Source organism: Elaeis guineensis, chromosome 12, assembly GCF_000442705.2.
Source record: "Elaeis guineensis isolate ETL-2024a chromosome 12, EG11, whole genome shotgun sequence".
Taxonomy (NCBI): domain Eukaryota; kingdom Viridiplantae; phylum Streptophyta; class Magnoliopsida; order Arecales; family Arecaceae; genus Elaeis; species Elaeis guineensis.
This window is the reverse complement of record NC_026004.2, coordinates 13,843,895-13,869,385: the sequence shown is the minus strand read 5'-3', so window position 1 is coordinate 13,869,385 and position 25,491 is coordinate 13,843,895. Positions and strand designations below refer to the sequence as shown.

Genomic DNA, 25,491 nt, shown 5'->3' with positions numbered 1-25,491 from the left:
GATCAGGGATTGCTTCATGATGCGATGCATATGAAGGAAATAAAACCAAGTACTGTACAAAAAGTACTACCGTTACCAGTCAAGCTTCAACTGTTGTTTGTATGATGCACTGTCCTCTCCATTCCCGACTTGTATGCAGTTCCCTGTCTGTCTTGCAACAATGGGCAACCGCCTTAAGGTTTGCGGCTACAAGAATTCCAAAGCAACACCCATAGCAGCGCCACCATAGACATTTTCAGTTATGGAAGGAGATTTCACTGATGAAACATACGAATAGCTTGAATAACCCCAAGCGTGGCTAAGTCTTCAGTTGCTTCTTTCCTTTTTCTTTCAACCCCAATCCCCTGGTTGGGGCAAAAGAAGCTAAACCAACATTACAAGCAGCAGCTAACAAAGCATTCCATCTCTCCAAGTACTGGCTGTTCGGTTGCATTTGCCAGTTAGACTACACTGCAAGAAATAGGGAACCAAGCACAAAGTATAGGGAGCACTGTGTTTATTGTCATGACTTCCATTTGATCCTACTCCAAGATGTATCCACCTTCAATGACCCAATCAGGTAAATGTGGATGTAGCAGCTCCACTCCATAAAATGATTTGATTCACATAGAACATTTCATTAAGCATGAATTTGTGTATATTTGAATTTACCAATCAACAAAATCTATATCCACAAACACAATAAATCTAAGAAAAAACTGGGGGAAAAAGATATTGTTTGGTCCAATATCTACATGATTTCATCTTCAATACATTATAACATGTACTATGCGCAAGCATAAAGATTCTCTCCTATATTCTGGGATATAGTACTTCAATGCTTGAAATTCTCCATCAACAAAACTTCATGAAGTTCTCCACTGCAACTCAATTTGAATCCGACCATTTTTGGAGTCAATGAGATGATATTTTTCATTGATTCTCTTGTTACTCACAACATCTGCAAGGCTAACGACGACATAACCCAAATTTTCCTGAATAATAATAATTTATATCAGATGGTGAAGAGTTGAAAAACCAAGCAGCATAAGGATGACCATTTTAAGAAAAAGATACAGCTGTTAAGAAAAAAATGTTGCAATAATTCTACTAACCAGCAACACCAACATTAATATTGTGACGATAACTACAAAAATAATAATGCTATCAGCACATTCACATATCTAATACCTATTCCATATCAGTAACAGCAGCTAATGATAATAATGAATCTTTAGGTTATTTACAACAAAATCACTTTACAAACCCTCATGGAAGAGATTCAATTTCAGTGAAAACTAAAAAGAAAATGCCTCGTGTAATCTCTCTTCTTATGTAGACCCCCCATAGGCCCTTACAGTTGTCTGTTGGATGTTCCGTGGAAACTAGTTGGTAACTAGAAGCAGGAAAGAAACATATAAATAAAAATATATATGCTCTTTTTATTTCAAGAATGCTCCAATGAACCACTGGTCTTCATAACACTTGCCAGTACTAGCAGAATGAAATATATTAGACAGGCACATGGAAATATGGAATGACTATAGAACTTGTCAGGGAAAGCATGCACATGCCCTTTTTTGCAGGACCGACACCACCTTACGATATACAAACCCTTAAAAAGTCTAGGTACTTAACTGCCATATCATTAATGAAATGAAAATATCGTGCGCGCGCGCGCACACATACGACTCTTTTAGAGCATGATAAAGGAATAAAGCCCAAAAGGTTTACATCCATAGTCATTATGTAGGTACAGTGAGGTTGAGGACCTGCAGTGCAAGTCTATATTTCAAATTTTGTGATGCAGACATGCACAACTATTTAAGGAGGCATATTAAACTTGCTTCATGGTCAATCTGAAAATTACATGTCATTTATATAATACTAAAAGAACAAACAAAACATTGCCAGATTGCCTTTTCCATTTCAACTTAAAATTTGAAAATGATCAGTTAATCTTAAAATGATAGGTTATACTGTCTGTACCTTGGAGTGTATGCCGATGCTTGGTGGCCTACTTAGTACCTCTACATGCAGTTTATCATGAATTGGTGGCTCATCGCAGACAAACTGAAATTCCTCTTCCCATCGTGGATCTCTATTTTTCTTGATGTGCTGCATTGATAAATAAAGAGTCATCTCTTTACTAGATAACTAATCATTAAAGGAATGTCAGCAAACCAAGAACTCAAAAATGCACAGCTAAACTTTATAATCATGACTTTCGTTACCTTAGTCTTCCTCTCCTCCCCTCTAAACAAGATTCGCACATATGGGTTTGTATGGTGTTTTCCCTCAAGATCTTGAGCTTCATGAACTATAACAACGAGCAAACCACCACCAGCTGGAGTATCATCAGGCGCCTTTTCTACAACATTTGCATCCTCCCTGATTTCTTTTGGTAGGTCTGCTTCCCTAAAGGGCTTATATGTCACTTCCACAACAATCTGTCCACGTGATTTCTCATTTTGAACATCGTTAGGATCCATATTTTTAAGCATGTCAAGCGTCAAAGATTTTGTTTCATCTGGGGTAAGATCCTTTAACTTAATAACATTCATGCCCATTTTCTCATGTTTCCCGACCTATAAAGTATACATGCTTAGTCAATGAATGAGGTATAAAGCAGAGACTGCAGAATATTAAGAAAGGGAGAACCATAAAAGAAAGGAATTTGTTAAGAAACAAGCCATACCTTTTCCCAGTCATAAACAATAAGCTCTAAAGCTTGAGTTTCTGGATCTTTGACAACTAATTTGAATTCTTCATTCCATTCAGGGTTAAGGTTACTGTGCTTCACTGAAGTTTTCTTTGATGGAAGCTTTTCTTCTGTAAGCCTAAGTTTCACATAGGGGTCTGATTTACCCAGGAGATCTTTTTTTCTCAGATTATGAGCCCTGACAACCTTCACATATAGAATTCCAACAGGCTTCTTTTCAGCTCTGCAAGATTTATATAGTAGTTAGTAGCAGTTGTCAGGATGGGTCTCTCTCTCTCTCTCTCTCTCTCTGGGTAAATAGATTTCTCATTAATTACAAATAGCATATAGTAAATTACTTTGAAGGGTCCATAATTGGAACTTCCAATGTTCTAGGCCAGAGATACATATTTGCAACCTGATTTTTGATCGTCTCCTGCAAACAAAATCATTAAAAAAAAAATCAAAAAAAAAGGAAACAAAGTCTTATATGTGTGTGTACATAGAGTGGTTCTGTGTACAACATCACAAAATTATGATGCCAATGCTGAGAGTTTCCAATGCTGCTCCTTACAACCCATGCAAATCAACAACCCAGCAGAATAAATAAGAGAGAGAATTTAAGCAAGAAGTTCCTGCCATCAAGCTTTAATTTTAAAAACTTATAGCAACCCTAGTTTTCACATCTTAGTTCACAAACCTTCCCTCATATACACCAGCTGCATCTTAAAACCAAAAACAAGAAGAATTTTGTTAAAGGAGAAATAGAAATTCAGTAGTCAGCACAATGTCAACTCTGATATGACAGGTACGACACAAAACAAGGTGAAAGATTCTTCAAGTGATGCTAACATTTGCTATTAAAAGAGCATTAATATCCACTTCCACAAGGGCAGGAATTGGCACCACAGTAAGGTTGCTTTATTGTGACCTGGGTGTTACAGGTTCAAAACACAGAAACTGCCTCTCCACGCATGAGGATAAGGATGCCTAAATCTGACTCTCCCAAGACCCCATAGTGGCAGAAGCCTCCTGCATTGGATGCCCTTTTGTACCCACTTCCAAAACTTAGTGTCTGGAACTTATAGATGTTTAGTCCAGAACATATTTACAACTAAATGATTAAGAACAGCATAACATACAAAATCCTTAAAACAAAAATAGCAAAACTTATTCAAGTTTTCTGGAAGTGACAAATCAATTATAATACAGCGCAAACAATCAACTCTTGGTGTACACCAGCTGAAGTTTTCATATATATTTTGTAGCTTTATTAGAATATATTACTTTTACAACCTTGGCATATAAAAGTCACACCAACTTCAAAAGAGATTACAACAGAACAAAATGCGAGCCATTTCAAAAAGGTAAAAAGACTAGCAAATGCAGTGTGGAAACACGACAAGTCTCCAGGGTCCCAGGAAAACTACCTGAACAAATCTGTAGAGACCAGGAATCGCCATAAGATCTGCTCCAACAAGTTTTAGTCCAAAGTCGACATGTGGCTGCAAAATGGAAACAGTACCTAAAATGCCTTGTGTATAATTGAGCACAAATTGCAACAAGGATAGAAAGTATGAGAAATATAAAAATTAAGCTGCCATTCTCACATACCTTCTCCATGAGAGACACAAGGATTTTTGCAAAACAAGGAAAGCTAGGGACCAATGGCTTTAAAGTTATACGTGGTGAAGCAAAGACTTGCAAATCGACCACCTAAAATCTCAAAACCAAACAGAGATTGAAAATCAATAAGCATTAGCAGCATTGGCATCTACTCTTAACTGCAATGTCAATTAAACATAAGTATAACATTGTATTTTCTCATGAAACAAAGAGCATGCTGGTAACCTGTACAGTTGCTTTTAAGCCAAATGCTTTAACCAGAACAGTGACATTAGGGTTTCCAGCCCATTTCAGTGATGGTTCCATAATCAGTTCCTTCTCCTCCGTAATGTAAGCTTTAATACCTGGCCAAAGATATATGTGGACACAACAAATTACAATAGATAATAGGTAACTGACAAGCATGCCGGAGTTAAGATACATGAAATTAAGGGTAGGACTAGAATAATGTAATGTAGCAATGGCTTGTGTATCAAAAGACTTGCGATTATTGATGAAACTTAGATGCAGACTAGCAATGACGGGAGCAAGCATGATAGTGATATAAGTTCCCCAGAACTGCAGAAAAAAGGAAAACAAATCATATATAACTTCACCACAAGAATCTTGACAGCAGCTTGATACAAAGTTATAGACAATCATTTTACCAAAAAACAAGAAGTGTTATAAATGCTCAAAAGGTAGCACAATGAAATATAATGACTTTAGCACAGCTACTGAAACTTAAAGGGCTTTACCTTGTTCTGAAAAATGATATACAACATCTCCCACCTAGTAAATGGGAAGAATGCAATGGAAGTCAAAAAAGAAACGGACACTGCAATGATGACAACCTCAAGAAGAATGCTAGACAACCATACCCACCTTGATGACCTTGGCTGGACTAAGAAGAGATCTCCTACACTCCTCTCACTTGCTAAGATAGAGAATTTACTTAGTGAAGCTTTTTATCGATATATCATTAGTACTGGTTGGCCAGCGGTGTGATACGGCATGGTACCATGCTGTGCCGCTCCAACACATACCAATAAAGAAAAACCAGAGAGGAAGGAGAGGTGGTTGGGGGGGGACGGGGTCAAGAGGACGATTGAGGAGGGCTGGAACCCTCCGTTCCCCTGTTTTGAACGAACAAGGGTCAAGGAGCTTCTTTTATTTTTGATGTTTGAAATAAAGTCAGCAGGCCCCTGGCCCTGGTTTCATTCGACATAGGGGAACAGAAGGTTCCGACTCTCCCCGCGCCCCCCCCCCCCCCAAACTTCCCTTTCCTTGTCGATATCTTGAACAAAGGGGTGGAACCATGCCGATCTGCCTGTGGTACGGCTCAGTATGCCCCATAACCGAGCAGTTCGGGGCAGTACAACACTTGTTGCATTATATAGTTCTTAATTGTGTAATCTGCTCAAGGAAAAACTAATAAGAAGAGAGAGAGAATCTGCTTAGAAATAAGGATAGCATATTTGATGGCAACAAGAAAAGATAAAATATACATAAAACTAATGTTAAACATATACTAAGAAGCAACAGCAAGCATGTCACCTGCTCAAATACTTAACTGTAAGCTCTCATTATTAATAATTTATAAATGTTCGCTGCATTTATTGCTAATACATCTACATGGCTCCATGGTTCATGTCATTTGTTGATGAAACGGTATTTACTGATAAGATTATACATTAAATGTAATGCAAATGTCAAATATTATTATGCAAACGAGTGTTTTAGAACAATAATGTGATTGACTCTACTAAGAAGGTAGAGATATTAGTCATTGGAAGGGGTACATATAAATAATATGACTTTGTGAGCATAACAATTATTTCAAACCTAAGAACCATAAAGTTGGAACTGCATAAACAACCTGTCCGATACCCTACGACCATATCCACGTTAGATCTGCCACATGGCTAGGAAATGAGTGGTATGCTAAAGATCTAGGCATTATGGGCTCAATAGGCTCCCCAGCTCTTCAATGTCGTAACATAAAAACTTCTAACATGATGTGCTTGTATGCAACATATGTCAAAGATAACTTAATGAGGAGAATTACTCAACTAGGTCAAAGAGACTGCAAAGAGGAGGTAGACAAAAGAAGACTTCAATGGAGATTAGTGATGAGAAATTTCAAGGCACTCCACCTTTAAGGAATTTGCTTTGAATAGGAATAATTGAGGAAAAAAAATGCAGATGAGCTCATCCTAACAAAATCTACTATGATAAACCTTCCAGTTTACATAAACATTTAGTAATCCATCCATAATGAAATGAGTTTACATAAACAGTTAGTAATCCATCCATAATGAAATGAATCCAATAGCTCAAACATTCTATCATATGCCATTATATTCAAATGTAGCTTCTCACTTCTCACTCAAGAAACATATGCATATTTGATATATGAATATAAAAATAAGAAGCATGCATAACAAGGATATATGCCATATACATAGCTCATTTAAAATTTCAATGCTTAATTTCTCTAAGAACTGAAGGTTTTTCAAGTAACTTAGAGTCTCGCCTCCCTTGTCTTTTGCCCCCATGAACCTTTACTCCATCATCTTGTTTTATTTTGAGTCACAATAACAAGATAAACCAATGTGAGCATATTTTCCATTCCCTAAAGTATGCACTAATCAAGACAAACAAAAACTAGTTATTTCGGTAATTGTTGTTTCCTTTCCCCTTGTCAGCTTGCCTGTTGCTCTACAAACTGTTCATCAAAGGCATACTTGCTCAAGGATCAGTTAACCTAGCAGAAAACTGATACAGGGCATATGACACAAAAGCTATGGTTCAATAAAACAGAGGAAATACAAGGCACTTCAGGGTTATTTTTCAGGCCTTTAAATGCTCAGGGATCAACTAACCTGGTACCAAACTAATATACCTTTGGTGATACAAAAGCTATAGCCCAATAAAAGAGAGGATATGTAAAGGATGAGGGGATTGCTGTTCTGGTGTGGACAATAAATACAAACTAAATGCTTGTGGAAGCACAGAAATAAAGATTAGTAGAGTTCATGACATCTAAGGCAGGATTAGGGTTTAACAATACAAGGAAATATAGAATTTATTGCATATTTTGATCCAAAACTTAGAAGTGGTTTCATATCTTGGGGAAAAAAAAAGTTCCTTATCATCTATATCCAATTAGCCTGTCATATTTTATCCACAAAAGATATGCTCTCTGGAAGAATAGACTTAAATACAATTTGAATGCACCTTAGGTTCTTATGAAACAACCATACTATGTAAACCATAAAACACATCCTTATATTGGGCCCTACAAGAAATAATTAAGTAGATAGCAAATATAAAAGGGATTGTTGGAGATTGTTAAATCATGTCATCAAAAATAGGGATGATTTAAACACATATGGATGAACAAGGCCAAGATATTTTCAGGATAAGATGTAAAGTGCACCTAATGGGACTATCAGTGATGCCATCTCATCAGAGATGTAGAATTTCAAAAATATTCATCTGAGACTTGAAAAATCTAGAAGGTTTAGTTGTTTAAGAGTCTAACTAGATAAAGAAAGTGGAACCTAAACGTTTTGTGACTAAATTTTTCAATTTTTGAACGGCACATTCCCATATTTTGGAGGTTGCCTAAAATTTCAGAGAAATTTCACGATACCACATACTGCAAAAAGGAAGGTGGCATCGACATTCTAAAGGCTTGACTCCAATATACAGTCCAAATGGATGGCAAAATACTAGAAGATATTCACTCTTGTAGGGGCATGATAAGATTTTTAGAAAGATGAAAGAGGCTGATTGTATACTAGGCAATCAACTTTAGCCACTCTTCTTCCGTTCCACACAATAGAATTGGCATGTCCTTGTGTTTCTTTTTCTCCCTACTGACATACCCATTTCCCAAATGAGAAAGGAAATAGAAATACTGGTTACAATTTTTATGGAACAATTGGAATTATTTCAAATGTGAAGGATTTATCAGCACTTCGAAGCAAGTAGAAAAGCATAACAAAGATCTACAGAAAACTAACCTTGAAAGGTTGGTGGTAAGGAACCCAGTGTAAATGTTTCAAATTCAACAGAGTCAATTTTATACTTTGGAATATTTTCAGCAATTATTGGCTTTGCAATTTCCATTGCCATTCTGCAGATTGCCTGGAAAGGGAACAGCAATACATTAATATTGAATAGAAAACACCACAACCAGATAATCTGCATGTTCAAAATATTCAGATAGAGTTGCAACAGAACACACCTTATCCAGATAAGGCCACATTGATTCTAGAAACTTGTTTAGCCAATCAACCTACAAATAGAAAGAAGCATGATAACTAAGAAGTTGCAAAATTAAAATTGCAGCTATGGTATTCAATCAACACACGCATACTCGATCATAATCTGGATTTTTCACCCATAAAGGAATCTCAGGAATCATGCGCTCCAAAGATTTTGAATCATGTTCAACAAGTGGACGGATTTTAGGATCCTGGTCATGCCAAAAGGGGAAAAAATATAATGAGTACCAAATCCCATCAGTACTAACAAAAAAATGGAGAGAGTGTGGCAGGCAATGTAAAGAAACTTCTAAAAATTAATAATCATGGAGGATACAAGCTACTGCAAGAAAGAACATACTCCTTGCCTAATCCAAGGAACAGCCAGTCCTAGCAAATAACTATGACTACAAGGATCCTACTTAGCAACATTTTATATATATATATATATATATATAAAAGAAAGACATTCTACATTCTTACCCCCCTATAAGTTATACATACATAAACACATATATGTTGAATACATAAACATGCACGAATGCACACATTGCATAAACATATGACAGACTGTTCAAGTAGATAATAGATAGACTGATAGACACATAGATGCAAATCTTTGATAGGATTTCAGCCTGGATCCTCTAGCAGTGGAAAATATATTACATAACTTCTAAATGGGAACCTGTGTTGTAGTCATGATCTACAATTATGTTTCTAGATTCTTTTTGGCCGTAATTCAGCTTTACTGCTATAAAGTGGTCTACTTATTCACGTCTTCTGGGTGTACCTCCTCCAAGCTTTATTTGTACAAGTCACAGAGTTCAAAGGGCTAACATCCATCCTGCTGCAAGTATCCCCGCTGAGTTTGTTCTCAATAGCCAATACCCATCCCACTGCAAGCATCCCTGCTGAATTCACCTTTGATAGCCAATCAATCTGTCAGCATACTCCCCTCCCTCTGAATATGCAGAATCTAGACGTTGACAAATGGGGCTGACAGCTCACTTATCTTTTGTACAATAGAAATGTTCCAGGTCACCCACAGCTCCTAGTAAGGAATCTACAACAATCTTGGCATCTAATTGCAACCACAGTTTAGAATATCCTTCCGATCTTCCTCATTCAATCCTATATCTGATAACAATCAATCAAAAGTAAAAATGTCATCGGCCATGGAGGATACTGACTCAGAACACATTGGCAGCCCTTGTCATTTCAACAAATGAACCCAATCCCAGCTGTTGATGCTGCTCTTGCTAAAGAGGCATCAAGTTGGTGTTAATATGACATGGAGATGGATGATTCTGTTAACTATCTTCTGGCATCTGCTACCTTTTGATAAGATTGAAACTTGCCCAAAGGTAACCCTTTGTGAGATAAACAATATGTCATACAACCTTGAATATGTCCCTTTATTGTGGCTGAAAAATAGAATCATTCCTCCCCTTCCAAATGTTCCAACAAGCAAATAAAGTCAGAAATGCAAACGATCTCTATCCGCACTCATTGAAATCTATAGAACTTCCCTCATGTTACCATTAATCTACTGCAACCCCACATCATGTGTCCTACATCCTCATCCTCCAATTAACATCTAACATCATGGTTCCAAATAATGAATACTATTGCTAAAGGTGAACTTAAGATGGCCATCTGCTTTAGCACATTTCTAGAAGAAAGATAAGCATTCATGGCCATGTTGGCATCATCCATCTCTCCTACCACTGTGCCACTCCATACCTTACATTGCATGCTATTTATGTTTAGCTAAGGTGCCCAAACACAAGCAAAATTTTAAAAAGCAGGCTGAAGATTGAAGAAATATAGTGTTTTATTCAAGAAAATTCATTCTTTTCCAATTGGTTTTCTTGGTGTATGAATGCATATGTGTGTGTGTGTGTGTGCATGCGTGCACGCCTGCATGTATCTTAGATGATGATATATATTCCATCACAACATCAAAGTGGACATTGAGTAGCATATAGTGTGCCAGCTGTCACACATTTATTTACAAGCCTAATAGTTTCTTCTATATTATTATTTTATGCATAATGCAACCATATTTCTTGGTTGGTTCCTGTAACTAATTTAAATCATATAATTTTTTAGTAGTCATGCAAACTGCCCTACAAGGATTACTTACCTTAAAATAAATTCAACGTGGAAAAAATCCTCAAAACATGGATCATGGGTAACAAGAAACTTAATTCTCTTTCTCCATTTGGTGGCAAAGTCATCTTTGTGGTGGCTTTAAATCCTAGAAGAGCAGTAAGTGGAGATTTTCTTGAATTCTAAACAAGAAGAAGAATCAACCTACTGCATTGTATGTAACAATAAGAAAATTTCACCTCACATTTCTTCAAGACAAACCCTAGAATTTTGAAAAGTAATGAAACGGTAGAATTCTTTGACTTGCATTTTCCTATCAAGAGAGCTGCTTCAACTCCACAGATTCTTGCCAGAATCTCACACTGGCACCAATTCAACTGTTCAATAAGCTTCACTATACTCTCAAAAACCAAATTCGACGCCCACCTCTAGGCAACATAATCAATAAAATAAAATAAAACAGAAATCTAAATGACCTCAAGATTCCTAGATTCTTCATTGCAAATCTGGAGCAACTTTCACAGACTCAAAAAAAAGTCATAAACGATGCCCAGAAGGAACAAGAACAGATCTCACAAAAAGAGTTAAAAAAAAAAAAAAATCAAAACCCGCATCAAAGAATTACTAAACAAGAAAGCCATATGCAGATCGAGAGAGCCGTACCTTAACATCAGTGGGCTGGAAGTAGACGAAGAGGTAGTACCCTATCACGATCCCAGCCGAAAAACCCGTGCCAAATCCCAAGAAACCCAGCACCGTACTCACGAATCCCATTCTCAATCCCCTTCCAATTCCTCACAAAACTCTAAAACCCCAAAATTCAAACTCTAAAACCAAGCAATAACAACAAAAAGAAGGAAAGAACAAGAAAAAAAACGCCCACTTTCTACCTCGTTGAAATCTCCTGAATCTCCCACCTCTCACCTGCGCCAAAAAGTCCGAAAATCTCTGAGAAGTCCGCAACAAAGTAGAAAACAAAGAGATAAATCTCTACATCCTCTCGCTACCAAACAAATATATCACTCGCTAAGAGATTTAATCATTTAAAGAGAAAGGGACGCTCCCGGATGTGGATAACTATTCTGGGATAACTATTCTACTTCAATAGCTAACAGGAATAGTAGAATTATTTCCCCTGGTAGTGGATAAGAAGAAGAGTGAAAAAGAGAACGCATCATAGACTTCAAAAAAGGAACCTGAAAGCTGGCGATCTTTCTTCCTTTGACGAGGGAGACTGAGAGGGGGGAGTGTGGGGACGTATTGGATTCTCTTCTTCACCGCGTGCAAACCAGGGGAGGGAATAATTTACCAAAAAAAAAAAAAAGCTAGGGAGGGAATAAGAAATAAGGAAAGGAGAGAATAAGGGGCGGACAGGATTGAGATCTCCATAATATATCTACGTTTTTTTTTTTTGGCTTTCATTTAAGAGTTCGAGGTGTATCTTTCGCGGGAACGAACGATTCACCTTCTTTCACGACATCAACCGTTGGATTCCCCGATCTCAGCTTCGAGAGCTGTGCACGGATAGTTCCATTGCTTTGATTGCTGGGCAAGTCTCGATCCAACGGTTGAGATCGCGAAAGAAGATCGATCTTTATTTCGTGCGAAAAATACAACCCGGATCCTTCATTTAATGCACGTCGCTACGCGGGCGGTGTATGCAGCGTGGTCTGTCCGCGTGCTGGGCTCACGTGGCAGGTCCGCGTATCATGGTTAATGGACAAGCAAACAGCCGAAGACCATTTTTTTTGCGCTCGCTTATATCCATCATGGAGGGGGGATAAGAGGAAAGGTGTGAAAAGGTGAGCATGGGAAGTAGAGCTGCGAAGCAAGTCTGGAATAATGGAATAGCCGACCAAGGTTTAATTCGAGGGCAGACTGTTAGATTGATCCACTGGTCAAATGAGGCACCCTTCTTGTTTAGTGGGTTGTCGGCAAGGGCTAATTTAGGTACTCAATTATACCCATCAGCTAAGTATATCAAGGGGGAGGTGAGGATGAGGGGTGTGAAGTGGTGGGGCGTGGGAAGAATAGCTATGGAGAGAATAGTGGAAGTTTGGAATAGTGGAATAGCCGGCCGAGGTTTATTACCTTATTTCATTTTCGGCCATTTGGGGAATCCACAGATCAAATGAGGTACGTCGTTTGTTTATTAGAGTAATTTTTTTTTGTAAGTGGTGGAATGGTGGGATCTCTTTTTTAATTCATGGCCTGAGATCTTTGGGTAATCTTAGGTGCAATGGGGTAGCGTGCAACGTGGGATAGTTGAATTTCTCTTCTAACATTTGTAATTATCCACGTATCCTTGTCTAATATAATATTGCTCAAGATTTTGATTGGCAACATCTTGTGACACGTTGCCTTTGGTGTCAATGTTGGAGAAGTTGATCATGTGATAACAAGAAGTCAATTATTTGCTTGACGAGTGTAGCATGGTTTGTTTGATTCAATTATATCATATTATAAAAATATTTGGATAATTTGTGAGAGAAAAAAATTTTACCATATTTGATGCATAAAAAATATACTTTGAAGAATATAAAAAAAAATTATTATATTTGATTGGAGGTAATGTTATACGAAAATATTATCAAATTTTTAATAATATTTTTGAATATATAATTCAAGTAATGATTTTTTTCAATCTATTTATTGACCATTTATGACCCACTTAACTGTCAACATGGGCTATTCCAAATATATATAATAAAATTAGTTATACATATATTAGAAAATATATTTCTCAGTATAAATAAATTTTAGTATATTTTTGGTATATCAATAAATATATTTATCAATTATTTATTTCTAATTATTATTTATTAGTATGCTAATTTATATTATTATTCATAAATAATATCATTAATATGTTAATATATTTTTCATAATCAATCAATTAATTATGTTAATTATAATAATAATTAAAAATATATTAACTATAATAAATCATATATATAATTAATATACCAATTATAAATATATATTGTTGGTAATACTTTTTGTAGTATATTAATATAATTAAGATATTAATTATATAATATCAATCATATGATATTAATATAATATAATTACGAAAATTTTCGTCAAGGAATGATAATTTCAGTTTACTTCCGTCTAGTAATTAGTGTGGAAAAAAAGTCATCTGGTAATACTTTCTCTCTCAATAACATAGACATGGGATTCATCACTTATTTTACTCTGTCTCGTGTCTTCTTTTAATTCATACCAAATGTGATAATATAACAAGGGATATAATTTGTCATGCTAAATTATCCTCAACCAAAAGAATTGGAGTAATATTATTGAAATATGATGCATGAGAAAAAAACAAAAGGCAGAGGAGAAAGAGATTGAGTGGATCCCTCATTCCATTCTTTTTTCATTCTCAGATAGCAAGGAGCTCGAGCAACGGATAAACCCTAGAAGTCAAGACTTTCTTACCTTCCCTGCCACATTCCTTGTCTATTCTAGCATCCTTAGTATTAATCTAGCAGTAAAGAGAGAGCTTGATAGTCTGGTAGCTATTGATCTTATCGATCCACCCGCTTCATGATTTTCATATCAACATTCAATGATGATAGGTTTTCATTCCAATGCACACATATTTTCATTAATGATAAATTTCTCTTGGTAACAAAAGAACCTCATAGCCAGATTTTTATACTACTTTGTTTCTAGACTTCTTCATGGGAAGAAAAAATAATTGGTTTTTGTGGATCTAGCAACATCCCAACACCCGTTGCCCCATGTTTTGGGGGGAAAAAGAGATTGTTCCGTTTTTTTTTTTGTGGTAAAGGTGGAAGAGATTTTTGTATGGTCTTTCAAAATCTTGATGTGCACAAAGAACATTAGCCTATACCTCCTCAAAGATCTTCTTTGATTTAACAAATCATTATAAGTTTTGTTATTTAATTTAAAAGAAAGAGAGAGAAATTATTGAGTTTGAGAGTCAAAATCTTGATTTCAAATAAAGTTGAGACATTGTGGATAAATATCTTGAAATACATTAGTTCTTTATTAGAATTACGGTTGTTCAAACAAAGCTAAAATCAATAGAGAAGGCTATACATGTTTAACAAAAAAGATATATATCTAATTTGTAATAGCATGTGCACCTTGTGTAATATATTTTTTAAAAAAGATCAGATGTAAACTATTTGACTAAGAGAAAAAATTGCATAATTTGCTATTTGGATGCATCAATAGATCTCTTTTTTCTTTTGCCTCCTCCTTTTTATAAGGATCTTGTGAAACATGCTTTCTAAACTTCTAATCAAATCCTTTTATTGTTTTCCTTCCATTGCTTTCAAATCTTTTTGTGCATGTTTATTATAGCAAATCACAATGGATATATCCATGGTAGTTGTTGGTGCAAAATTTCGTCGAAGTCGGAGAAGCTGAAGCTGGGATGACCGCGGCCACCGTCGGGATCTGCAAAGAAAGTCTAAACCGGAGTTGGGGGTACTCCGGCAAGACCCTCCGACGCTCAAGTCAGTACTCTGCTTCAACAGAAATGGAGTACTCGAGCGAAAATTTTGACAGAGTTTCGAGATAGAGTTGCCAGCTTGGAGAAGAACGTATCTGGGAGTCCTTATTTATAGACGGAGGGTGTAACTAACCGACAGCGACGTCTGTAACCGTCTGGTAGTGGACCGCTCACAGCCGCGTGGAGTTTGTTACGGAGAGTAGTGACGTCAGGGGTCGTTCAGGGCCACGTGGAGCTTGTTGCAGAGAGTGGAGTGGTGTCCGTTGTCGGAACTTGCCAGAGAGAGGTGGAGCCGCATGGAATCCGCTACAGCGAGTGGAGCAGGATGGCGGCTCTTGTCGTGGCTTGTCAGAGAGTGGTGGAACCGCATGGAATCCGTTACAGCGAGTGGAGTAAGGTAGTGGCCCTTGTCGTGGCTTGCCAAAAAGTTTGGATCCGTCGGCTGAAGCTCGACTGGAATGCCTGATAAAGCAGAATGGCTCTTTACATCGTCGTTCTAGGAGAGGCTCGGATGTTCCGATGTCGCTGATGAATCTACTATTGTCGGACGCTTCGGGTGCTGACGTTTCAGATGGGAGTCACCTGCTGTAGGAGCTTGGACGGAGATTTTTGTTGACGAAGTCCGGAGAAGTCCGTCTGGAATTTATCTGATGCAGAAGCTCATCCGAAGATCGTCCACCGAGGAAGTCCGATTTTATGGGGAGCCTGGTAGGAGGTCGGTCGGTGATGGACTTCGGATAGCGCTGGGGAGGCTCGGCAGACATCGGAGGCGATCGGCTATCACAGGGACCCAGTTGCTGGAGCTCGTCCGTCATAGAAGTTCGTCTGGAATCCATCCGCTGGAGAAGTTCGGATGGGCTTCGGTTCTCGCGAGAGGTCGAAAGGGGGCCGCTTATTGTAGGAGCTCGGGCGAGGACCAGTTGTCGTGGAAGCTCGGAGTAGTGTCCCACTGTAGAAGCTCGTCTAGAGCCCACTCGCTACGGGGTAGCTCGGTTGAAGTCTACCTGTAGTAGAAGTTTGGAAGAAATTTGCTTACAGTAGATATCTGGGGTAGACAGTCCGCTGTAGGAGTTCGGAGTAGACCGTTCGTAGTAGAAGTTCGGCTCTCGCGGGAGCCCGATTAGGATCCGAGAGGCGGTCGATCATCGTAGAAACTTGGAAGGAGTCTGGTTACTGTAGAAATCTCATTGTCGGGGAAGCTCGGATGCTGACAAAGCCCGAAAGAAGTTCGGGGGTAGTCGGTTGCTGTAGAAGGTCGGCTAACAGTGGGGCCCTGAGGGCCTTTGGGATGGCCCGATGGATGAATGCAGAAGTTCATTGTCGAAGAAGTCCGAACGGCCGAGGGAGTTCGGAGAGGCGCCACATACAAGGTCGGGAGCCGGAAGAGCCCCGAAGGATCGGTCTTTTACAAGCTTCGGCCGGGGGGATATTTTATACCCAACACCAGTCTCCCTACTTCTGAGTTCGGGTTCTGAATGAAGTACAAAAAAATTCTCATGGCCGAAGCTGCTCTCCTCGATTTTCGCACTCGGCGGTTGCCAGGTATTTTGACGTTCGGCATGCTGGTACTGGAGCCTTTTCGGAAAAGGTTTTTTCTTTTTGGAATTTCTGTCGGGGCGTGGCTCTAGGTATGGCGTAATAATGACTCTGTTAGCTGCCAACCGTTTCCAACAGTCTGTCGAGGTGAGTGGGACACGCGGCGAGTGCAGGCTGGCCAGAGGAGATCCGCAATCATTATTGCGTCGGATCTCGAGGTCTATTTAAACACGTTCTCCTCCTTCAGGGGTTCCACCTTGCTTGAGAGAATCCCTCGATTCTCCTCTTCTTCTCCGAGAGCTCCAGCTTCCTCTAGCATCCTTTCCGACCTTAGGCGTCCTTCGGATCGACCTCCATCATCCTTGCCGTCTCCCTGCACTCCTGGGGTCAATGTAGGTCAGTTCCGAAACTTTCTGACATTTTTCTGTCCTTTTTTCTTCGTATTCTGTTCGTTTAGCTTTCTCGAGAACCTTTTTGCTATTTTTCTCGATTTTCTGGGATTTTTGTGACTTCTATTTGATCCAAAATGTCCTCTGATATCTCCTCTTCTAGCAGTTCTTGGAGTTCACCAGTCCCAGTTCCCCATAGTACTGGTACCGTAGATGAACTCGTAGCTAGGACCGAACCCTGTTTGGCCTTTGCGCCGGACACCATCCCCGACTCCTTGACTCCAGACGAACTCTCATTGATAAGGATTCAGTATGGGGTTCCTCCGGAGTACGAGCTGGAGCTTTCCGGGCCATTTGACCGGGCTAGCGCCCCTCCTCCCGGCCGCTTCTGTCTGTACCAGGAGGCCTTCCATACCGGACTTCGACTTTCGCTGCCGTCCTTTGTCGTTGCTCTCTTTCATTTTCTGAATATTTTTTTAGTTTCCGTCGTGCCGAACTTCTTTAGGTTTTTGATAGGGTTTCTTTCTCTTTGTAGTTTAGCCGAAGTTCGGCCGACTCTTTCTTTGTTTAAAAATTTCTACACCTTCAAGTGCCATCTCTCGGCAAAAGATTGGTGGTACTTCTCCCCCCAGTTCGGTAGAAAGGGGTTGCTGAAAGGTGCCCCCTCTTCTATCCATAACTGGAAGGAGAAGTTCTTCTATGTCCGATGCCCGATCTTGGAGCTAGGATTACCCCCTTGGGGCTCCCTGAGGGATTCCGTCCACCAGGCTTCTACCCTGGAAAGGGACGACCTCGAGGCCTCCAAAAAGCTTGAGGCCTATCAAGCCCCCTTCCTCCCCGACCTTCTGAGGGAACAACTTTTGTTCAACGTCAGTCTGAGCCCCCTTAACCCTATCGGTATCTCTCCCTCTCTTTTTCCTTTTTTTTTTTTTTGCTTCCCCTTCTTCCTATTCCACTTCGGAGCCATGCTGATTTTCTTTTATCGCAGACATGGATGCAAGCGTGGCTCGGAGGTTAGCCCATAGTCTCAAGACCCACAAGAGAAAAGATGCCTCAACTTCGGGGTCGGTGAAGAAAGCCAGGACAGAAGGGACAAGCTCGACCGCGCCTGCTCCGATGTCCGTCATCGTCGAAGCCCCTTCCGACACCGAACCGAAAGTTCTCCGAGCTCCTTCACAGAGCCCCCCGGCCGAGGGCCCCATTTTGGAGGTTCGTCCCGAGGGGGCACCCGGGGCCGAAGGGAGGAGGAGAAAGAAGACCCTGGCTCGGAGGAGTTGCAGTCGCAGGGCTGCCGCCGAGAGGGCCGACGGCTCCGAGGAAGATCTGGGAGAAAATCCCTTCAATAACAGGGACTTAATAAAGAGGCTGGTCGAAGGGTGCATTCTGTCCGAGATAGTTGAGAGGATCGTCCTCGCCGACCCCGAGCTGCGGGCCTGAGACTCTCTGGGATCTTTTCTCAAAGTATGTTAACTCATCCTTTTCCTTCTTCCTGCTTCTTTAATTTATTCTTCAGTCCTTATGTCGACTCCCCGACCCTTCTTATAGATTGGGCACCAGCTCATCGCCAACATCGAGGCGACGAAGATCGCCAAGAAGGACGTAGCTCGGACAGAAGAGGGTCGCCTAGCCGGGGCCGCTCGCCTTGAGGAGAAGATCGTCGAGGTCCTAAGCCTCCAAGAGACGTTGGAAAAGGAGGGACAAATTGTTAGGATTTGATGCCTCGAGATTCAGCCCACATTGAACCCACAGTGAGGTTCGCGGTGAAAAATGGAGTCCAACGAGACCAAGATCACCTGAAACGAAGCTTGGATGGAGGATATACGAGCTTTTGAAGTCGGCACGAGATTCGAGATGGTGGAGGACCGCCGGCGGTCGGCGACGGGCGACTAGCGGTGCGGCTGCAGGCGGCGGCGCGCGGGACGTGCGACCCAGGCCCGCGCGGGACGTGCGACCCATGCGGGAGGGCGGCCCAAGCGGGCGCGCGGCCCAGTCCGCGTGCAGGCCTGCGCGCGCGGCCGGCCCAGGCCCAGGCGGCCTGCCTGACCTTTTGCATCGGTCCATCGTGGACCAGGCGGTCCACGGCTGGGCCTGTGGACCACGTGGGCGTTTCCCACGCGTTTCTCGCGGTCCACAGCACTATTCTGTGGACCGAAGCGTGATCTGAGGGCATTGGTGGCTCTCGGTTTTGATCCGACGGTCCAGGGGGTATTTGGCTTTGTTTAGGACTCCTAATCCATCTCTAAATAGGTTTTAAACCTCTGTTTAACCCTTTAAAAGGGCCCTGTGACGAACAGTGAAGGGTGTGGTTGGGTTTTTGCATCGTACGAGAACCCAGAGAAGAGAGAGGCAGAAGCGTTGCTGTGAGATAAGGAGCAGGAGGCTCCTGGACAGCGGTCGCCAGGCACTTCAGGGGTTCAGGGGGTCTTTCAAAAGAGAGAGAGCTTTTGTGAGGGAAACTTCTAGTGAGAGAGAATTGGGTGTACAAGGGTTGAGGGTGAGGTCTCCTTTTGTAAATTTTTTTTTTCATAATGAAGTTTGCATGCCCCGTGGAGGCAAGCCCTTTTATGGCTGATCCACGTATTTTGATTATTTTTCCTTTTGTTTTGTTTCTTCTTTCTTCCTGCTGCATCGCGTGGTACTGAAAAGATCTTGGGAGGTGGTGTCCTAGCCAGACATCCACCCAACACAAACTTCATCCGATCTAAGGATCGCCTTGGAGGAGGAGAGAGGGAAGGCTGAGGTCGAGGTCTCCGCATTAAGGGCACAGGTCTCCGAGTTGAAGGAGCAGGTTTTTGAGTTGAAAGTGCGGATTCCGTCTCTGATCTCGGAGGTAAGGGCTCGAGCCATGGAGGAGTTCAAAGCCTCCCCCGAGATGGAGGATCTAAAGGTCCAGTTCGGCCAGGATGCCTTCATCAAGGGGTTCGAGCTCTGCCAAGAGAAGGTGGCTGGGAGGTTTCCCAAGTTGGATCTCGGCTTCCTGAACGAGGCATCCGATGATGAAGTCGGACCATCCGAAGTCGTTGCCGATCCTCTTCCAGTCGGGACCTCGTCGACTACTGTGGCCGTCGCTGACGATCTTCCGGGGACACCGACCCCCTCTACTTCTGCCCCAGAGGTCCGGAACCTCTAGTTTTGTACTTTTTCCTTTGTGATGATTTTTCTCTCATTCTCTTGTACTTGAAATTTGTTTGATCAATGAAGCCGGATTCATCTTTATGGAGAGTCCCTCCCCCCTTTTTTTATATTCTTTTCCTTCTTTTTGTCTTCTTGCATTAATTTGAGTCGTGGCGCTCTTGTCCTCCAACGACAGTGTCCTGCCGAAACTCTTCTCCTATCGGAGGGTATTCCCTTGAAGTCGATGATACGAGACCTCCAAAGGAAAGTTCGTCGGTTGACAAAGAAATTCAAGAAGCTGGAAGACGAACTTCACCGGCTGAAGGAGAGCCATTCAGAGGCCACCGCGGAGGCTACTCGCTTTCGGGACCTCCACAAGAAAAGTTTCATGGAATACACCAAAAGAAAAGCCGACTTCATTACGGAGCTTGAGGAACTCCGAAAACGTACCAGCAATCGGTCTTGGACTCAGGCTTCCAAGATCAACTCCCTTAAAGTCGAGCTGGCAGCCGCACGGGAGAAGATCGGTCGGTTGGAAGGGAGCTCATTCCGGCTCACAGTCCAGACTGACCACGATCAAGACTGGTCGAAGAGGTTCTCCGACCTTCAAAAATAGCTGCAGGATGCTGAGGCGACTTATGACGCCTATCGAGTCGGCTGGAGCAGACAAGTAGAGGACTACCGAAGGAGGCTCTAGACGGCAGCTGACGAAGTTGCCCGCCTTCAGAGGCGGCTGTCCGAGAGAGTCCAGCCTGTCCCTGCACAAGGTTCTGATGAGCTTTGCTCCTTGAGGGGGACTATGGCGGAACTGTCTGTCGCCCTTGGGTGGGAGGAAGCCGAATTACGGTGGCTGAAAGTTCAGCTGGTCCACGAGCAGCAGGCAGTCAAGGATGCTGAGGTCTTGAGGAGGAGACTTCGAGAGTCAGAGGACGAGCACCGGCGGTTCCATCGGATGTTCCAGGATATGCTGCTGAAAAAGATGGAACTAGAAGAGGAAGTCGAAAATTTAAGGCAATCCATAGCAAGGGCCGGAACCGAGAGCTCAAAGTCGGAAGAAACTGGACTTCCTTAGAGCCTCTTTTTCTTCTTTTTTTTTTTATTTTTTGGCCTTTAAGGCTTTGCGACGTGTACTTCACCAACAAAATGAAAATGAAATTGTCTATTACCTTGTCCATTCTGGTATTAAATGGTTGTTTACCAAACTCAATTTGTCTTCCGTCTTGTTTGGCATCGACGTAGTTTGTAATCCCTCACCGGTTCTTACTTTGAGTCGTCGTTCACCGAACTTCTTTTATCTTCCATCTTGTTCGTTGCCGACGTAGTTTGAAAGTTTTCGATCGTCATCGTATCGATTTGCCCTTAGGGACTAGAGATTTTCGATAAGGGTTTTCTCTCTCGTTGAGATGAGGTCCTTTGTGCCTTTGATGTAGTTCATTTTTCATCTATCGTCAGTGTAGTTCGTCGCTTTTTCTTTTCGTCTCTCCTTTTCTTCTGTGTTTGAGTGAGGGTTTTCTCTCTGCTCTTGACGGGGTCGTGAGAGTGTGGAGGAGTCATTGAGGAAGCTTTCCTCCTTATCGATCAACCGAGTCTTTGTTTGCATCGGGACGAGGTCCTCCCCTTGTTTCCGACAGTCGGTTTCAGCTCGTGTCAGGATGAGGTTCTCCTCCTGTTCCTAACAAGGCTGTGGGGGTACATCAGGGCCGTTGCGAGGGCCTCTCTCCCCATCCGATCTTTAAAAAATCGGACCTTCGACTTTGCTCATGTTAGGACGAGGTTCTCCTCCTGTTCCTAACAAGGCTGTGGGGGCACATCAGGACCGTTGTGAGGGCCTCTCCCCCCATCCGGTCTTTAAGAAATCGGGCCTTCGACTTTGCTCATGTTAGGACGAGGTTCTCCTCCTGTTCCCAACAAGGCTGTGGGGGCACATAAGGGCCGTTGTGAGGGCCTCTCTCCCTATCCGGTCTTTAAGAAATCAGACCTTCGACTTTGCTCATGTTAGGATGAGGTTCTCCTCCTGTTCCTAACAAGGCTGCGGGGGCACATAAGGGCCGTTGTAAGGACCTCTCCCCCCATTCGGTCTTTAAGAAATCAGGCCTTCGACTTTGCTCATGTTAGGACGAGGTTCTCCTCCTGTTCCTAACAAGGCTGTGGGGGCACATAAGGGCCGTTGTAAGAGTCTCTCCTCCCATCCGATCTTTAAAAAATCGGACCTTCGGTTTTGCTCATGTTAGGACGAGGTTCTCCTCCTGTTCCTAACGAGCTAAATTTCGTTTGTATGGGGGAGTTATCTTCCGTCGTTATAAGCTCATACCAAAAGAAAGAATGCGCAAATATGAAGAGAATTTTCATTCAGGACAAAGTTGTTGGTAATACATTCGTAGATTTTTCGAACCCTATAACCGCAGAAGGTCTGCTCCCTGCCGGGGTCCCCCCGAGATGAAGTTGATAATCCCAATTGGTGGCCGATCTTCTGGCTGCTCCTCCCTCCTTGGCAGTTCCGGCTATGGTAGGGCCCTAGACCGATCTTCTCTTCCTTCAGGTCGACGTCGAATGAATCTGTCGAGCCGATCTCGTCTGATGAGCTCCTCGATCTCATCTCGGAGCTGAATACACTCCTCCATATCGTGGCCGTGGTCACGATGATAGAGGCAGAATTTGTTCGGGTTGCACTTTCCAGAGTGCGAGCGCATCCTCTCCGGCCTTGGGAGCTGCTCCCTAACCTCCATCAGCACTTGAGTTTTCGATGCATTGAGAGGGGCGTAGCTGTGGAATCTCTCGGGAAGAGAGCCTCGCCGAACTCGACGGTCTGGGCTTCTCTGTTTACGAGCTCGGAGAGGAGTCTGGACGTGCCTATGCCTGGGAGGAGTTCGAGAGCGTGGCCTAGCTTCACTCGGTCCTTTTTCAATTGCGGGCTTGCTCGAGCCTCCAACCTGCCGCTCTCTCACGGTCTCCTCGTCCTTCATCTTGAAGGCTTCTTCTGCTCGGACATATCCTTCGGCCCGAGCCAGCAAATCGACAAAATTTCTGGGGTATTTCTTTTTCAAGGAGAACAGAAGGTCGTTCTTTTGAAGGCCACCTTTCAGAGCGGCCATCGCGATCGATTGGTCCAAGTTCCGGACCTCCAACGCAGCAACGTTGAAACAGTTGACGTAAGTTCGGATGGATTCCCCCTCCCTTTGCTTGATGTTGATGAGGGACTCCGAACCTCTCCGGGGACGTCGGCTGCTAACAAAATAAGCCACAAACTAGTGGCTCATCTGATCAAAGGAAAAGATGGTACCTGACTTCAACGTCGAGTACCAGTTCCTTGCTGCTCCCTTCAGGGTGGATGGAAAAGCTCAGCACAGAATGGCGTCTGGCGCACCATGGAGCAGCATCATTGTCCGGAAGGCCTCCAGGTGGTCGATCGGATCTGAGGTCCCGTCATAGCTTTCGAATTGGGGGAGCTTGAAGTTTGGCGGGATCGATTCTTGCATGATCATTTGAGAGAAGGGAGGGTCAGTACAGATATCCTCACCATAAGCAAGGGGAGCGTGGCGGAGTTCTTTGATCCATCGGTTCATCTCTTGGAGCCTTCGATCCAGGAAATCCTCTCGACTGCGGGTCTCGAGGGTCTTCGGGCAGAATGGAGGTAGAGATCCTCCGGGAGTAGAATCGTGATCGGATTGAGGGCTCTCCACCTTCGGATTTGTCTTTCCGGGAAAGACGGGGCGATTGGCCCAAGTGGCCCATCCTACCGTCAAATTTTGGAATTTCGGCGACGTTCTCTCCAACCGCACCGACGCCTGCGGCTTTTGTTGCTGTTGCATGGCCTGCACCGCTTCAGTGAGGCTCCTGACCTGCTGAACCAGTAGGTCGAATTGCTCCACGCTGACCGCCATTGTCGGAGGAGGAGGAGGAGCCTGGGAAACTGGAGGTGAGGCCGGAGCCTGAGATCTGACCGTGGAGGCCATGGATCACCTGGTGGATGCTCTGCGGGGAGGCATCGGATGAAGATCTAGTAGAAGAAGGAGAAGAGGATGTCGGAGAAGATGACTGGAATCAGTCCCGTTGAGCACTCCTTTAAGAACAAGGGTACTGCAAAGATACAGAGCTCCCCTTTCTCTAGTGCCAATTCTGTTGGTGCAGAATTTTGTCGAAGTCAGAGAAGTTGGAGCTGGGATGATCGCGGCCGCTGTCGGGACCTGCAAAGAAAGTCTAAACCGGAGTTGGGAGTGCTTCGACAAGATTTTTCGACGCTCAAGTCAGTACTCTGCTTCAACAAAAATGGAGTGCTCGAGCGAAAATTTTGACAGAGTTTCGAGATAGAGTTACCAGCTTGGAGAAGAACGTATCTGGAGGTCCTTATTTATAGACGGAGGGTGTAACTGACCGACAACGACGTCTGTAACCATCTGGTAGTGGACCGCTCAGAGCCACGTGGAGTTTGTTACGGAGAGTAGTGGCGTCAGGGGTCGTTCAGGGCCACATGGAGCTTGTTGCGGAGAGTGGAGTGGTGTCCGTTGTCGGAACTTATCAGAGAGAGGTGGAGCGGCATGGAATCCACTGTAGCGAGTGGAGCAGGATGGCGGCTCTTGTCGTGGCTTGTCAAAGAGTGGTGGAACCGCGTGGAATCCGTTGCAGTGAGTGGAGTAAGGTAGTGGCCCTTATTGTGGCTTGCCAGAGAGTTTGGATCAGTCGGCTGAAGCTCGGCTAGGATGCCTGATGGAGCAGAATGGTTCTTTACATCGTCGTTCTAGGAGAGGCTCGGATGTTTCGAGGTCGCTGACGAATCTACTGTTGTCGGATGCTTTGGGTGCTGACGTTTCAGGCGGAAGTCACCTGCTGTAGGAGCTCGGACGGAGATTTTTGTTGACGAAGTCTGGAGAAGTCCGTCTGGGATTATCTGATGCGGAAGCTCATCCGAAGATCGTCCGTCGGGGAAGTCCGATTTTATGGGGAGCCTGGTAGGAGGTCGGCCAGCGATGGACTTCGGATAGCGCTAGAGAGGCTTGGCAGACATCGAAGGCGATCGGCTATCGTAGAGACCCAGTTGCTGGAGCTCGTCCGTCATAGAAGCTCGTCCGGAATCCATCCGCTGGAGAAGTTCGGACGGGCTTCGGTTCTCATGAGAGGTCGAAAGGGGGCCGCTTATTGTAGGAGCTCGGACGAGGACCAGTTGTCGTGGAAGCTCGGAGTAGTGTCCCGCTGTAGAAGCTCATCCAGAGCCCACTCGCTACGGGGTAGCTCGGTTGAAGTCTACCTGTAGTAGAAGTTCGAAAGAAATTTGCTTACAGTAGATATCTGGGGTAGACA

The 25,491-nt window shown here is 42.9% G+C and overlaps 1 protein-coding gene across 5 annotated transcripts; it reads right to left on the bottom strand.

Annotated features, from left to right (window-relative positions):
* Positions 1-596: 596 nt before the first annotated feature.
* LOC105055092 (synaptotagmin-2) lies at positions 597-11,982 on the bottom strand. 5 transcript variants are annotated; one of them, XM_029267601.2, is made up of 14 exons: positions 11,868-11,982; positions 11,562-11,595; positions 11,335-11,476; positions 8,673-8,771; positions 8,541-8,591; positions 8,317-8,440; positions 4,532-4,650; positions 4,295-4,396; positions 4,111-4,185; positions 3,040-3,116; positions 2,678-2,924; positions 2,214-2,567; positions 1,969-2,097; positions 597-974 (listed from the first exon to the last, which is right to left on the bottom strand). In XM_029267601.2, the coding sequence occupies exons 3-14, from the start codon at positions 11,443-11,445 to the stop codon at positions 846-848; spliced, it is 1,617 nt and encodes a 538-aa protein (XP_029123434.1). In that variant the 5' UTR covers positions 11,446-11,476; positions 11,562-11,595; positions 11,868-11,982; the 3' UTR covers positions 597-845. The 5 variants fall into 5 exon arrangements, with proteins under 5 accessions (XP_029123434.1, XP_029123433.1, XP_010935107.1 ...); XM_029267600.2 differs by having other exon boundaries at positions 11,335-11,595; positions 11,868-11,978; XM_010936805.4 differs by lacking the exon at positions 11,868-11,982 and having other exon boundaries at positions 11,562-11,821.
* Between the last annotated feature and the right edge of the window lie 13,509 nt (positions 11,983-25,491).

Excerpts from the sequence above, each read along its gene's own strand:
- LOC105055092 (XM_029267601.2), bottom strand. The coding sequence starts at position 11,445 with ATGGGATTCGTGAGTACGGTGCTGGGTTTCTTGGGATTTGGCACGGGT. Across the intron at positions 8,772-11,334 it reads TCCAGCCCACTGATGTTAAG|GATCCTAAAATCCGTCCACT; the intron begins GTACGGCTCTCT and ends TGGCATGACCAG. Across the intron at positions 4,651-8,316 it reads CTTACCACCAACCTTTCAAG|GTATTAAAGCTTACATTACG; the intron begins GTTAGTTTTCTG and ends ATCTTTGGCCAG.